Raw genomic sequence first — 13,249 nt, forward strand, 5'->3', positions numbered from 1 at the left:
AACATTCGAGACGAATGAATGTTGTCAATTTAGAATAAGCCACTGTGTGAAAATTATTAGTCCACGTGAGCATTGGAAAGACAAAGTCAAGTCACTTAAAATCAACAGAAAAATGGGGTAACATTCTGTGTAAAACAGCTACTTGAACTAGCTATCGTTTATTTGGAACTGAAAACAGAAACTTTCCCCTACTTCTGCCTCGCCTACGATATCTATACGGAGTACTTTTTTAGTCATCATCCGAAGTAGTCCTCGTCTGAGGCAATTGCATGTTTACTATATCCTCCCTAGGCAGAACTGATGGATTGCCCGACTCGTTTGCCATCTGCAAACTTTCGGGTAGAAGAATGTCAACTTTCTTAGTCTTGCGCACGACCAAGTATAGGATACCAGCCAAATAAACTAACACGGCCGAAAATCCTAGTACTCCACAGAATACAATGCCAACAACCCTTAAATGGCTATGAGTAAGAGTTGTTACCAACTTCTCTGCCAAATAGTAGATGTTTATGCCCATTATCAGGGAGCCAATAATCCAAGTTGCTGCAGAGATCTGTGCACAACAAAAGGCAGCAATGTGATGTGATGTTCTTAAAGCTGATATTACCGTACCTTAGATCGCATAGGCTGCATATGTATCAGCAAACCCATAAACAGAAAGCTAGCTCTCAGCCTCTTACCCAAATAGAGTTTGCATGCATTCCCATCTTAGTCTTGCTACTTGTGAACTTGAGAAGTGGGATGAGTGCAAACGGAAGTTCAAATGACAGGATCATCTGCAAAGAACGATAAAGAAAAGTAGTTTAACCACAACTTCTGTTATTCAACGATCTATCAGCATGACCTACAAAATTGGGTGTTCACCAAAAAGGAGAAAATAGCAAGTACATGTGTTGAAGACTACAAGGAAAGGATACCATACCGATGCTATAATAATAAGATTTCCAGCACCAGCAGAGCCTCCAATCAGTGCCACAATTAGACTGGGGACTATAGCTAAGCATCGAGTCAAGAAGTTCCGAATCCACGGTTTCATTTGCAAGTCAAGGAATCCCTGCAAATATGAGATAAGAAACATATAGTTCTCTACCATAAAGAACAACTCTTGCACTTTACTGCCATCCATATGCTTCCATTATAAAACAGAAAAGCGACAATAAAATTGTTTAACATATAAAAAAAAAAGTGCAACTGACTTGCATAACATATTGCCCTGCATATGTTCCAGTGATTGTAGAACTTTGGCCCGATGCAAGCAAAGCAATTGCAAATACCTTGGAGCTCCAACTTCCTAAAACATGCTACAGGTAACAAAGAAAATGATAGAAACCGGGGTCATGAAATCACGATAATTTGATGGTAATTGCAGTCAACATATACTCGCAATCATGTGTACCGTTTATCTTTCAAACCACGAAACATACTTTAAGTAAGAATGATGCTTTGTTCAAATCCAAGTCTTGACAATTCTGCTCATCTTCTGGGTTCAGATCTGGGGAATTGCAAACTGCACCACTTACTGAGATGACCGATACATTAATGAGGAAGGCCACCATTAGGGCAAACCCGCTTTCTAGCAGATAAAATCTGCAAGCCTCCTGTAGACAATACAAATAATTCAAAATTATGTGAAGAAATGAAAAGTAATAGAAGTGCTTCGGTAATTGCACTTCAAACGGCAAAAGTAGTGGATTGATGGTACTTAGTCCAAATGGAATTATCATTCATCTTAGGCTCAAAAGATCAACTGCATTGGTCAGAACAAATTTTAAATCTTCATCACTGGAGTAGCTATGGATGAACTTGATCCAAGCTTAAGAAAAAGACCTCGCATATAAGATATGCCCATGCTTTACCAAAACATCTTAATTTGGATGACTGATTGTCAAGAAAATCAAAAGTAGACAGAATGTGGTAGCCCGTAGTTTTAGATTGATTTGATAAGAGACTCAGCTTTGTACTAAATAGACCTCATCGTTTTCAACTTGATTTTGAAGTAATTACAAGAAACATCCGGGTAAGTAAAGGCAAAAACATGTAGCAGTGGAATGGGCTAGTAATGCAATTTCTGGGATGTAATGTTTGTTGAATTAAAAATTTCTATAAATCCTATATATTCTCTTAACATGGTAAGCATATAGCACTGGCATTACTAGAATATTTAAAACCTCATATCCAGTAACAGCATCAAAACATCATTTCATGATCAAAATACCTGTTGAAATTTAGAATAATCAAGCTAGTGTCAAAAGAACTAAATGATTTCACTTACTTGCATGTGCTAGTTGAAAATAATGAATAAATACATAAGTTGAAATTATAGTCATTTGGAGATGAAAATTACATTGATGCCAGAAACTGATCGTGGAATTTTCCTAGATAAGACCAAAGCAGAATGGAGGAACAGATTATGCCTGCAAGAAGGAAAGTTAATTACTGTTATAATGTGCATTAGCATGAGTCATTTCATTGTCAAATTAGCTAACATGCTAAACACTCACGGCATAACCATAGCACCAAGCAATGAAATGGCTAGTTTAGTGGCACCACTTCCCTTGAGCTGCGGAACAAAAAGTCCATAAAGAACCTCTGAAGATTTGGGTTTTGCATAGCCAAGCTCCACAAAGAAGCATGCGGCCATGATAAGCACCAACAAAGCAATAAAGATCTCAAGTTTTCTGACCTGTATAATGGTTGGAATTAATTAATACTGCAGTAACTGTATGCTAGGATTAAGGTGCAAATTCTTGATTAAACCATAACTTCTTCGAATTACAACTCAAATTCATCTTTCCTAGTAAGTTCAAAAACCTCAAAATTATTAAGAATAGCTTTAGTACCCCGTATTGCTGTAACAATAGCAAAACCAAAGTACTGAGCCCTGTGATTAGCACGCCACACCATATAGGAATTTTGAAGAGCATGTTTAATGCAAATGCCGTCCCTATCACTAGTATAAGAAAAAGTAACAGAGTTAGCACTGAAATTTATTGAGAGCCACTCACACAGTTTATGTCTTCAAAGAAAGTCACAGATAAGGAGAAGATTAAATTCTATCATAATGATATTATACTCTGCCAAATTTCAGGATGAGGATGTTAAACCAACATAACATCATCATTCCTCTGAATAAATATAAAATAAAATATGATACTCATGCAAGCCCAAGAAACCAGTTTTTGATGATAAACCCCACTTTCTAATTGCCACATGTTGGTTCTCCATTGAAGATAGAAAATTGATTTTGTAGAACAATCAGATTGTAGTCCTTGACAAGTCACTTACCGCATCCTTTCCACCCCTGCTCCTCCTTTAAGTGAACACACAATGAGAATTTGAATATGGAAAATATGTTATATGGTGCTGAGTTTTCTTTCTAAATGCCTATAATGTTTTCCAAATTAGTCAATCAACAATACCCACAATCCAATCATAAGTTGTGCTCAGCCAACTCACACACTAAAGCTGAATAGCTCCAGAAAAGAAGGGTGGAAGTAATATAACAATACTGAGAGCATGATATCACTGCCAAGATGAATTAAGTAAAATAAACAAAAACTGAATACCTACCTTCAGGAATATCACATGCAACAATAGCAATTTCAGCAAGAATCCACAAGATGATATTGGCCACCTTTGGATACTCTTTTCTACAGTGTTCTGCTAAATGCTTTCCTAAAATAGTATAAAGTGATCCAAACTAGCCAAGGTTACAATCAAATCTGAAAGATGATGGTAGCGGAAATACATATGGTAGACCAATAGAATACCTGTAACAACACCCAAATTTGCTGCTAGAGATTGGATTATGAGAGCTGCAATTGATGCCAGTAATATGATCCAAAGTAACTGTAAAATATTAAGAGAAGGTCTGAAGAAGTGGAACAGAATCTTCTTTAGTTACTCATGGGTAGATGTAGAAAAACTCTTGTGAAGGCAAAGCTTTTGTTTGGTGGCTCGCCAACCAAAATTGTAGAACAATGTTCAATGGCAATCCTACTTTTGAGCTCATTATTCGACGCAATCCACAAAAACAAGAAAGCTAATCAATGTCCCTCGTCCATTCAATTGGATTTTCTTTAAATTATAGAAGTCTAAGGGGACCAAATAGAGGAAGTTATTGCTCTTTCAATATGGGACAAGCAAAAGTATCTGATGCCAACAGAATCAAGACTTCCCAACACATGTTCAAGATAGACTTTAAGTTGGATGGACTAAGACAAAACAGGACAATACGCACCCCATACTTGTATTGGGCTCCTGACTGCAGATCAGTTTGAACTGTAAACCAAATCACAAAATAAGGGTCATGATGTGCGGCAATATCTCCATTAGCATGAAACAAAACACATGGCGAAGTCTTACAGTTTCCTGGATCAATGTAGGCAATAGAAACAAGAAATCCAGGACCCAAATAGGCAAAAAAGTTCCTCCAGCTTTTCTTCTGCAGATTGAAAATTGGAAAAGCCTCCAATCAAGTATCTATATTTCATATTACACAGCACTTCAATTATCATATTCAGTGATGAAGAGAAATAGCAAACCAAAAGCCAGAAAAATTATAAATGGGTCTGTTAACAACCATAACTCAAAGTGAAATTTTATTTGATGGGAGTTGATATCTGCAGCTCCAAGGTTATGCTTCTATGATCACTTCTATAAAGTCAAGAAGCAAGACAATGGGACTTTATTTACTTAAGATTTTAGAGATCAGATACATCAGTAATTAGCTGAGCCACTGCCACTTTATAATGCTGCACGAAGAAAATCAGTGATAAATGCTCAATGAGGCTAACCTGAACAAAAGATATGATATTTTGAATCAACAGATTTTGCAAGGAAAAAGGTTAGCTACTCAACTGAGTGTGCTCTCTCACGAACTCAATTGCTGAAGGCCACAAATGGAGTGCATTCTCTAATTCTGAGATTTTTAGTCAGAAATTTATGTCCATGGGATCCTTTTTAGATTCTGATAACTTGGTCTGTTGCACTAGACCCCAGCTTTTAAAATAAATCACAGTAAAGACAAAAAACAACCGACTCCTGCAATATAATTTTGGAAGATTCCTTATGCACTAAAAAAAATCTTCGTTTATCAGACATTTACATGTTGACATAAAACTAAAACCAATCTCAGATAATAAAAACAAACTAAGATGATACATCACTGCATGATATTGTCACCTATTACAGTTGTGGAAGACAATAACCATGAAAAAGGGAAATAAAAACTCCAAAAACTGGTGAAAAACAGAAGAGAGAGAAATACTGACATCAGAAACGACAATCTGATCATATTCAATGTTATCAATGAGCGGCTCATTGGCAAGCCTCGGATTTTCAGAGCTGGTCATGAACTGTCCTTGGCCAGCAGTTCTAGCCGCCATCTTGCCTCTGCTTCATGGGAAGTGAAACGAAAAAAAATTAGAAAATGGATTGAACATAACTGATAAAAGCTTGAATTTTTCCAAGAACAACAATGAGAAAAGAATAAAATTCACCAATCACAATGCATGCAAATAAACATTGAAAAGCCACCCGCAATTACTGTGAAGTATTTCCATCATATAAATTAAATCCACCGAACCGAAAACAAACTTCTGATATATCTAAACAATGGGAAAACCCCATTAAAGCTTAAGCTGCCATCTTGAAAAATTCTCCAAAGGTGCAAGGATTGAACCCAGTTACTCAATCTTCAAAAACATGCAAATTCATCGACCATGATTCTAGAACAAGCGGTAAGGATTAATCTCGTGACCCAGATCATGGTTTTAGTTTTTGCTCGTGATAAAATTGACTGGTTGACCAAAAAAATAAAAAAAAAATAAAAAAATAAAAAGAGGATAGTCTTAACTCTTAAATTAACCACCATTTTCAGGGCAGTTAATCTCACTGAAAATGCAATCAAACGCCGAGAAAATTAAAAAATTTCCAGGATTGAAAGAAACGAAAAGAATGTCAAGAAGAGTATGTGAACTACCTTTCTTGAGATACGCGTTAGTTTTGAGAAAACTGAATAAGGGTTGGTAACAGAAAAAAACTGGGGAACCGAATAGTATAGGGGTGGCAACAAAGATTTATCGGGGAGAGAGACAGAGACAGGTCAGAGTTAGGTGTCAGCTCCAGAAGTCAAACATAGAAAATATTTTTTTTTTTTCGGAGACGACAACAGTTGTATAATCTAATCTATTCTACACTAAGAAGGAGGGGCGGACCTAAGGAGACTCAGGGATAACACGGAGGGAACTGAACCACCACCGGACCAAACGATCACCAAGTTAGGTGGTGGCTTGGGCTGGTGGTTAAACATAGAAAATACTTGCTATCACAAAACTTATAATGTGGTGGTTTAAAATTATTTGGGACAACTAAATACTCTATGTTATAAAAAATCAATTTATTCAATAATCAATATTACAGAAGTTTAAAAGAAAACTATCTAAGGCTTGGTATTTATTATTTGCCAGGTCATCTAATGGAATAAACTTGTATAGTAATTAAAATTATATATATGAATATAAGATTTAAATTCTAATATATAATACTATATAGTAGACGAATAATTTGTATAACAATCAAACTTTGAAATGAGCTTGTGCTCCGCTTATAATTCAAATGATTGAATATTTAAGTAAAGTTCAATATTAAGTAAATAATATTTATTAGAAAGTGAAAGAAACAAAGCAATTTGTAAAATATTTTAGTTCAAGGTTCCATTGTGAAGATAGGTGAGAAATTTCACTACTTTTGTTGTAATCTTGGGGTAGAAGGAATACAATCAAAATTCAGAAAGGCAAAATGTGGAGCAATAGTAATATATCTAAAAAATAATAATAATACTATTCTACAGTTTCTACTACCGACAACGATAATATTTGTATAATCTAATCTATCCTATTCTATATGAGGGGGAGCCTAAAGAGGTTGTGTAGGAGGCTAGCAGGTAAATAATTTTTTTTGCCGGTAAAGTTTGTTTGGATACCTCAATTATCCCAAATAATATTTCGCTTGCATCATAGACACATTTTCCAACCTACCTTTTTATATTTTCAACCACCTTTTTATCTCACATACATCACATCACAAAAAGTGCTACAGTAATTATTCTAAATAATATTTCAAATAATACACTATCCAAACAGGGGGAATCTAAATAATACACTATCCAACGATAATATTTGTATAACCTAATCTATCATATTCTATAGGAAGGGGGAATCTAAAAAAGCTATGTAGGGAACTAGTAGGTATACAGACCTAACTAGACCAAAATGATGCTCTGTCACCACCTTTAAAATTTTTCCAAAACAGATGGAATTTAAACTCTGGACCCTGCAGCCCAAAAGCCAAAAAGGTACTTAAGTTTCGATTTGGTAACCACTACTTTTACGAGTACTACATTCATAGTCCTTGAATTTACCAGGAAACAGTTTACTTTTCCACCAATCACTACTTTTTTGGGGTTGTAAAAAAGATGCTTGGGTGAGTTCTAACTCCAATTATCATAATGGATTAGGATATACTTTCGAAATTATAAACAGGATTGGTATATAATCCACGCATCTCTCACATTCATAGCGAAATTTGAATACATGATCAATTCTAAAGCTTTGCATACGGAAAATTATGTACTAGTAATACAATTTGCAACAATCAAACTCCAAACGAGGACGAGGGGAGAGTGTTTTTTTTTAAAAAAAAATCTCTACTAGCATTATGTCTCGTGCACGGTGCACTGATAAGGTTGTCTAATATTTGAACTACTGCATTCTTTATGAACAATTACTCGGTCTCTTGAACGAATTATTTTCCTAGCTCTGTACAAGTAGTTTTACTGTATGACTACAGATAGTTCTACGGTTATATTTAACCATCCACAACTTAAGAAAAAAAAATATGCTAGTAAATTCCAAAAGGACTAGTTTACGAAGATGAGTCAATTAAACCAACAAAATTGAAAAGTGAAGAAAAGAAAAGAAACTAGCAGTAGTATTAGGGTGAGTGTTAGATTTATCAGTGTGGTTGCCCTAAGAAATTTCATTGAACATGCAATGAGGAAACGAAAAAATATAGTAATAAAGTTCCCGGAATTGAAAAAGAAGAGGAGGAAGAAGAAGAAAGGAATGTGAAGAGAGAGAGAGAGAGAGAGCTATAGACAGCTAAACATACCTCTTTGAAGAGCGAAGACTCGAAATTAATTGTACGGGGTTGACAACAAGATTTATAGAGTGGGGAAGAGAAGGGAAAAGAGCTTCTCTGGGAGCGACGAGGCTGAAAATAGTGAAAGTCTAACGCCAAAGGGGTCCTGACTCCTGAGTTGTTCCGTTCTAGACTTCTAGTACATGCAGTCCTTGTGCACTGGTTTTACTGCACTGTAAATGCTGCTTGTGCGGAACTACTTGCAGCATGCCCCTTTTAGCGTGTGCTAATTTTCCGCTGCGTAATACGCGGCCACACTCTTTGAGATAAATAATTGAAGATTAACTTTACGTAACTTCACGCAAAATGTGTCTCGATACACAATATTTTTTTCAAGTATTATTTTGTTTGCGTCATAAATGTATTTTTTAATTATCTTTTCATATTTTTTAACTATATTTTTATGTCACATACATCACATCATAAAAAATAGTACTCCCTCCGTCCCACTTTGATAGTCATGATTTCTTTTTCACACAGTTTAAGAAAAAGTAGTTAACTTTGTTGGAACAATCAATTTAGGTAGTTATTTTCCTAAAATAACCTCACATTAATTAGAGTACAACTTTATGGAAACTTGAATTGATGGTAAAAAAAGAATCAACTCTCATTAAATGGGGTAGATTTATAGTAACAACAACTTACATTGAATAAGGGTATTTTAGAAAAATTAAAATACAACTACAATCTTCAATTGGAAAGTGGACTACAATTTGGGACAAACGAAAAAGAAAAACAGGACTATCAAAGTGGGACGGAGGGAGTAATATTATAGAGGTTATTATAAATAATATTTAAAACAGTTCGCCAAACAGGTGCCTTATGAGCACTCGTTAAAATATATTTCAGGTGTTATATTTTTTTAAAAATCTTAAAAAAAATAAATAAATACAAGAGAAGGTTGATAAGATTAAATAACAAAAGCATATAAATATAAGAGATAATAATAAGTATTAGTGTATATATATATATAGTAGGTTAGACAAATACTGCATCCATTAGAAAAACCCTATTTAAAAAATATACACTATCCAAGTACATCACATCTTTCTTTACTTTCTTTTTGGCAAAGGTGGAGGAAATATTCGTCTTTTTTCTTGATAGTAATAACATGATTATCAATTGCTTAAGAAAACAAAAGGTATTTATTCTCAAACTGAAGCTGAAGCTGACTGTAGATGCACAAATCCAAGTTGACTGCTGAATAAGTGGAGCATGCTTAAGTAGCACGCCATACTTTCTGTTTTATTCCCAAACTCAGGCGGCGTAATTTATCCACCTCATCACAGATTGTAGTGTAGGACCCAGCTAATTCCATCAGTCTGTGATACAGACAATGTCGTCGTTTTACTGTTTTAGTGTTCGGCATCGTTCTTTTTGGACGGAAGTGGATGATTCTCATCTCTTCTTCTGCTGATTATTCATTTTCTGATCGATTCTCTTGCCAGTGGACAGTGGAGTGGGGTACTTTGAGATTACTCAATTTTGACGAGTTTGAGATTTTGTGGGTCCTCTTAAAGTTTCGAGCCTTGCCGCACACGTGGAATGCGTCAATTCCGGTGCTCGTACTTCCATTGCTACGCAACTAATACTAACACAAAGTACACAGGAAGGAAGATTAGTCTAGTTAAATTGAGATATTCTCTGTATTAAAAAAAAAAAATACACTAACACAAAGTGCAAGATTTATTTTTTTCCTCATTATTAAAATACTAGTAAATTTTATGGGCTACACGTAGATTGAAGGATGCTGGATTAGTTAATCGTGGACGCGGGGCTGAAGCGGTTGTCAGAACAACCGCTCCGGAAGGTGTAACACCATTTGTACATGGTGTAACATCATCTGTACAAGGTGTAACAATTGAATAACAGCGAGTAAAATAAAACAACATTTTTGTGGGTCCCACACGGCGTGAAAATCGAGTTACAAGACGTGATCTGAGCCGCACAAATTTTTGAGACTTCATCCAAGTCGTGAACTGCCTGGGACGGTTGTCAGACTGACAACCGTCCAGGCCCCTCGTCCGTTAATCGTAGTGCTACCGATGTTTGTGGGTCAAACAAGAAGGTGTTCCTTTTGCTGGCAATACCAGATGAAAGTATGCCTCCGGTCCAATGAAAGAAAAACAAAAAGAAACTTATGCAAAGTGCAACGAATCCAATTCCACATTTGATGGATTTAGATGTCTTTGAAAAAAGTAGCCATTAGCCAACCCCGTTTATTTGTGCACTTTTTGTCAATGGCATTAAATTTGGATAAACCCAATTTTCAAATATCAAACTATCAAAATTATGTTATGCACTCATCAAGTGGTATGGTACAATTTGAACAATTAAATCTTTGAAAATTGAGTCTATCTCAGTGTAAGACTCGTCAATACTTCGTGTTGGATAGATAAGTCAAGCCTAAAATGAGAGATTTTCTGTTTTGGACTTAAAAATTCTAGATAGCTTGAGACAACTAGAGTCAAACACAATTTAGCTAGAAAAGCTTAAAAAGAAATTAAGTGAAAGATTACCTTAAGGTTCAATGATTATCTTTTTTTGGTTATCTAATGTTTAAAACAAGAAAATCTATCTTACTCTGGAGGCTTGCAAACATGAAAATCTTACTTACTGTGAAAATCTTACTTACTTTGAAGACTTGCAAATGGGATGGGCCATTAAGGTAACACTTGTTCAAATGAAAAAGGGATGGGCCAAATCCATGCCTTTAGTGTCTAAATCCACGTCTGTACTGCATTGATAACTTGTATCACGAGCAGTCATAACTTGTGTCATTAGTATTGAAAATTATATCATGTGTGGATTTAGCCCCCAGTGAAAAATTACTCTTCATGCTAAGACTAAATTGAATATTTTTTTTCTGATTCAAGGGAGACGACCTAATTTGGTTTGACAGTAGCAGAAAATATTAAACTAGTAGTGAATACTAAGAAATTGGGCTAAGATTTCTGTAAGCCTCATGATTGGATCAGTAGCGCATAATATTTATTGAACGCTAGCGAGTGAGGCTATGAACTGCCCTTGACTGAATTCGCAGCAACCATGCATAGGATACAGAACAGCGGGCCTTTTTATTGGGCCATGAAATTTTTTTTCGGTTGCACCCACAATGGAGGCGGCCCATGTCTATCTGCCATTTTTCAATATTTGTTTGCTGTTATTGCATAAATATTAACGTTTATCCAACGGTTGATATACATGTATTATGACTTTGATTAGCTTATTCATTGATACACTTAGGCTCTATTTGATAACTCAATTCAGCACTTAAAATTAATAATTTCGGATCTTAATATATTCAGTTGCATTTGATAACAAAAAAAAAAGCATCTGAATTAATTAAGTGGTACCGAATTAGCTAACAAAAAACTTGGTCTCAAAAATAAGTGATAAGTGATAAGTAATATACACTCAAACATATCAAATTTAGTACTTAACTGTTCAATAATTTAATAAATTCAAACTTCAAATTTCAGTTTTATCAAATGCACCCTTAGTATAATTTATCTACTGATATTACTTGCATGAACACTTTTATTGAAAAGTTGGCACAAAATTTTATGTTAGGCAATAAAATACGTCTTAGGTGTGTTTGCTTGCCGGCTTTTGAAGTTACTGTGGGGATTAGGTTTATTTGCGATAAAAATCTTACTTTCGTAAGAAAATTTGGGAAAAGGTGTGTTTGCTTGCCTCTTGTTTGAGCATTGATTCACATTGTGACTACCACAGCTAGCCACAGCAATGGATGAGAGGTTAGTTGTTATATTTGTTTACAATATCTTTATTACTATACTTATGAACACTATAAGTGGTAATGCAATATGTTGGTTTATGTAAATGGTTACTTGTTAGAACAGGATTCAACCTCAACAGCAACAAATGGTTACTTGTTACATATGATACAGCAGAACCCGAAGAGAGAGGCAGAAAAAGACTAGCACAGCGATGACAAGCATCCAAGTCTGAATGAAACAACAGCCGCATGCAACTCCTTTTGATTAGCCAATGAATCACCCATTCGTAAATATAAACCTCTGCAACAAGGGCTGCATAATCTTTGGACTGAGGCTACATTCTGATAACTAATATGATTTATATAAAACAGCCTCATGAGTGGTATTTCCAATGGAAATACAAGAGCTGTGAAACAATCAGTTTATGTAAAAAATTCACTTATGTTATATAAACACATTAACTTTTGCATAAATCTTAATCATCTATATACACTGTATTATGTATCCATCCATTGCCAATCAAAACCTCTGCCCGAGCCACCTCACTCGAAGCCTGAGGCCGGCCCCTCTTCAACTAGTTTGAATACAAGTGACAGAAACAGCAAACCATTATAGCTTCAGAGACAAAGACAGCATCTGGAGAAGCACGATGTTTCGGCCCATCAGATGGGCCACCTTAGCTCATGGCCCCTTGTTTGAGCTTTGTTCCAATGTACACCAAAGTCTCCCAAGGGTCTTTCAGAAGATAAAACCTTCACTAGAAAAAAACAAAAAAAAAAAATCGTTCGTCTTTGTCTTAACTAATTCATCCCAATTTTTTTCCTTTTAGGGATGTTACAAAAATTAATGAGTTAATTACCATCCAATATAAGATGATTTTAGAAAATTACCGAGCCATGCTGGGAGATTTTTGATCCATGTATGACCTTGATAATTTGCTTGTCATGAGTTTCTCCACCTCATTGGGTTAGGTTTCTCCGAAACGTAAGTATCAAGGGATATATTATTTGTCTCCATATCTTATAAATTCTGAACCTACAAGCAAAATCCCCATACAACAGACGTTTGCTGATGGCACATTATTGATGATAGATTGCTTTTGCGCATTATTGGTGATTAATAAGTTTATTATTGCTGGGGATATCATTACAAGCATTATTATTGATCAAGTAGAGATATAATTAGCCGGAACTGGTCAAGCTCACGCCACTTTTGTAACAGGCCCTACTTCACATGATGCCCATTTCCATCGAAACATCGACGTTTGGAGTTAGGGTCAAATGCGCATGCATGAGCGTACAGTTGCA

At 35.4% G+C, this 13,249-nt stretch overlaps 1 protein-coding gene across 5 annotated transcripts; it reads right to left on the minus strand.

The window, feature by feature from the left end:
- Nucleotides 1-47: 47 nt before the first annotated feature.
- Nucleotides 48-8,327, minus strand: LOC113739747 (metal transporter Nramp1-like). 5 transcript variants are annotated; one of them, XM_072047223.1, is made up of 15 exons: nucleotides 5,984-6,116; nucleotides 5,274-5,394; nucleotides 4,366-4,444; nucleotides 4,241-4,281; nucleotides 3,771-3,849; nucleotides 3,571-3,675; nucleotides 2,841-2,950; nucleotides 2,502-2,683; nucleotides 2,345-2,414; nucleotides 1,425-1,598; nucleotides 1,197-1,301; nucleotides 923-1,054; nucleotides 681-776; nucleotides 482-553; nucleotides 48-332 (listed from the first exon to the last, which is right to left on the minus strand). In XM_072047223.1, the coding sequence occupies exons 2-15, from the start codon at nucleotides 5,385-5,387 to the stop codon at nucleotides 288-290; spliced, it is 1,404 nt and encodes a 467-aa protein (XP_071903324.1). In that variant the 5' UTR covers nucleotides 5,388-5,394; nucleotides 5,984-6,116; the 3' UTR covers nucleotides 48-287. The 5 variants fall into 5 exon arrangements, with proteins under 5 accessions (XP_071903324.1, XP_027122861.1, XP_027122862.1 ...); XM_027267060.2 differs by lacking the exon at nucleotides 5,984-6,116 and adding an exon at nucleotides 8,173-8,327 and having other exon boundaries at nucleotides 48-553; XM_027267061.2 differs by having other exon boundaries at nucleotides 48-553; nucleotides 5,984-6,115.
- Nucleotides 8,328-13,249: the final 4,922 nt, after the last annotated feature.

The sequence above is a fragment of the Coffea arabica genome, chromosome 4e, assembly GCF_036785885.1.
Source record: "Coffea arabica cultivar ET-39 chromosome 4e, Coffea Arabica ET-39 HiFi, whole genome shotgun sequence".
Lineage (NCBI taxonomy): Eukaryota > Viridiplantae > Streptophyta > Magnoliopsida > Gentianales > Rubiaceae > Coffea > Coffea arabica.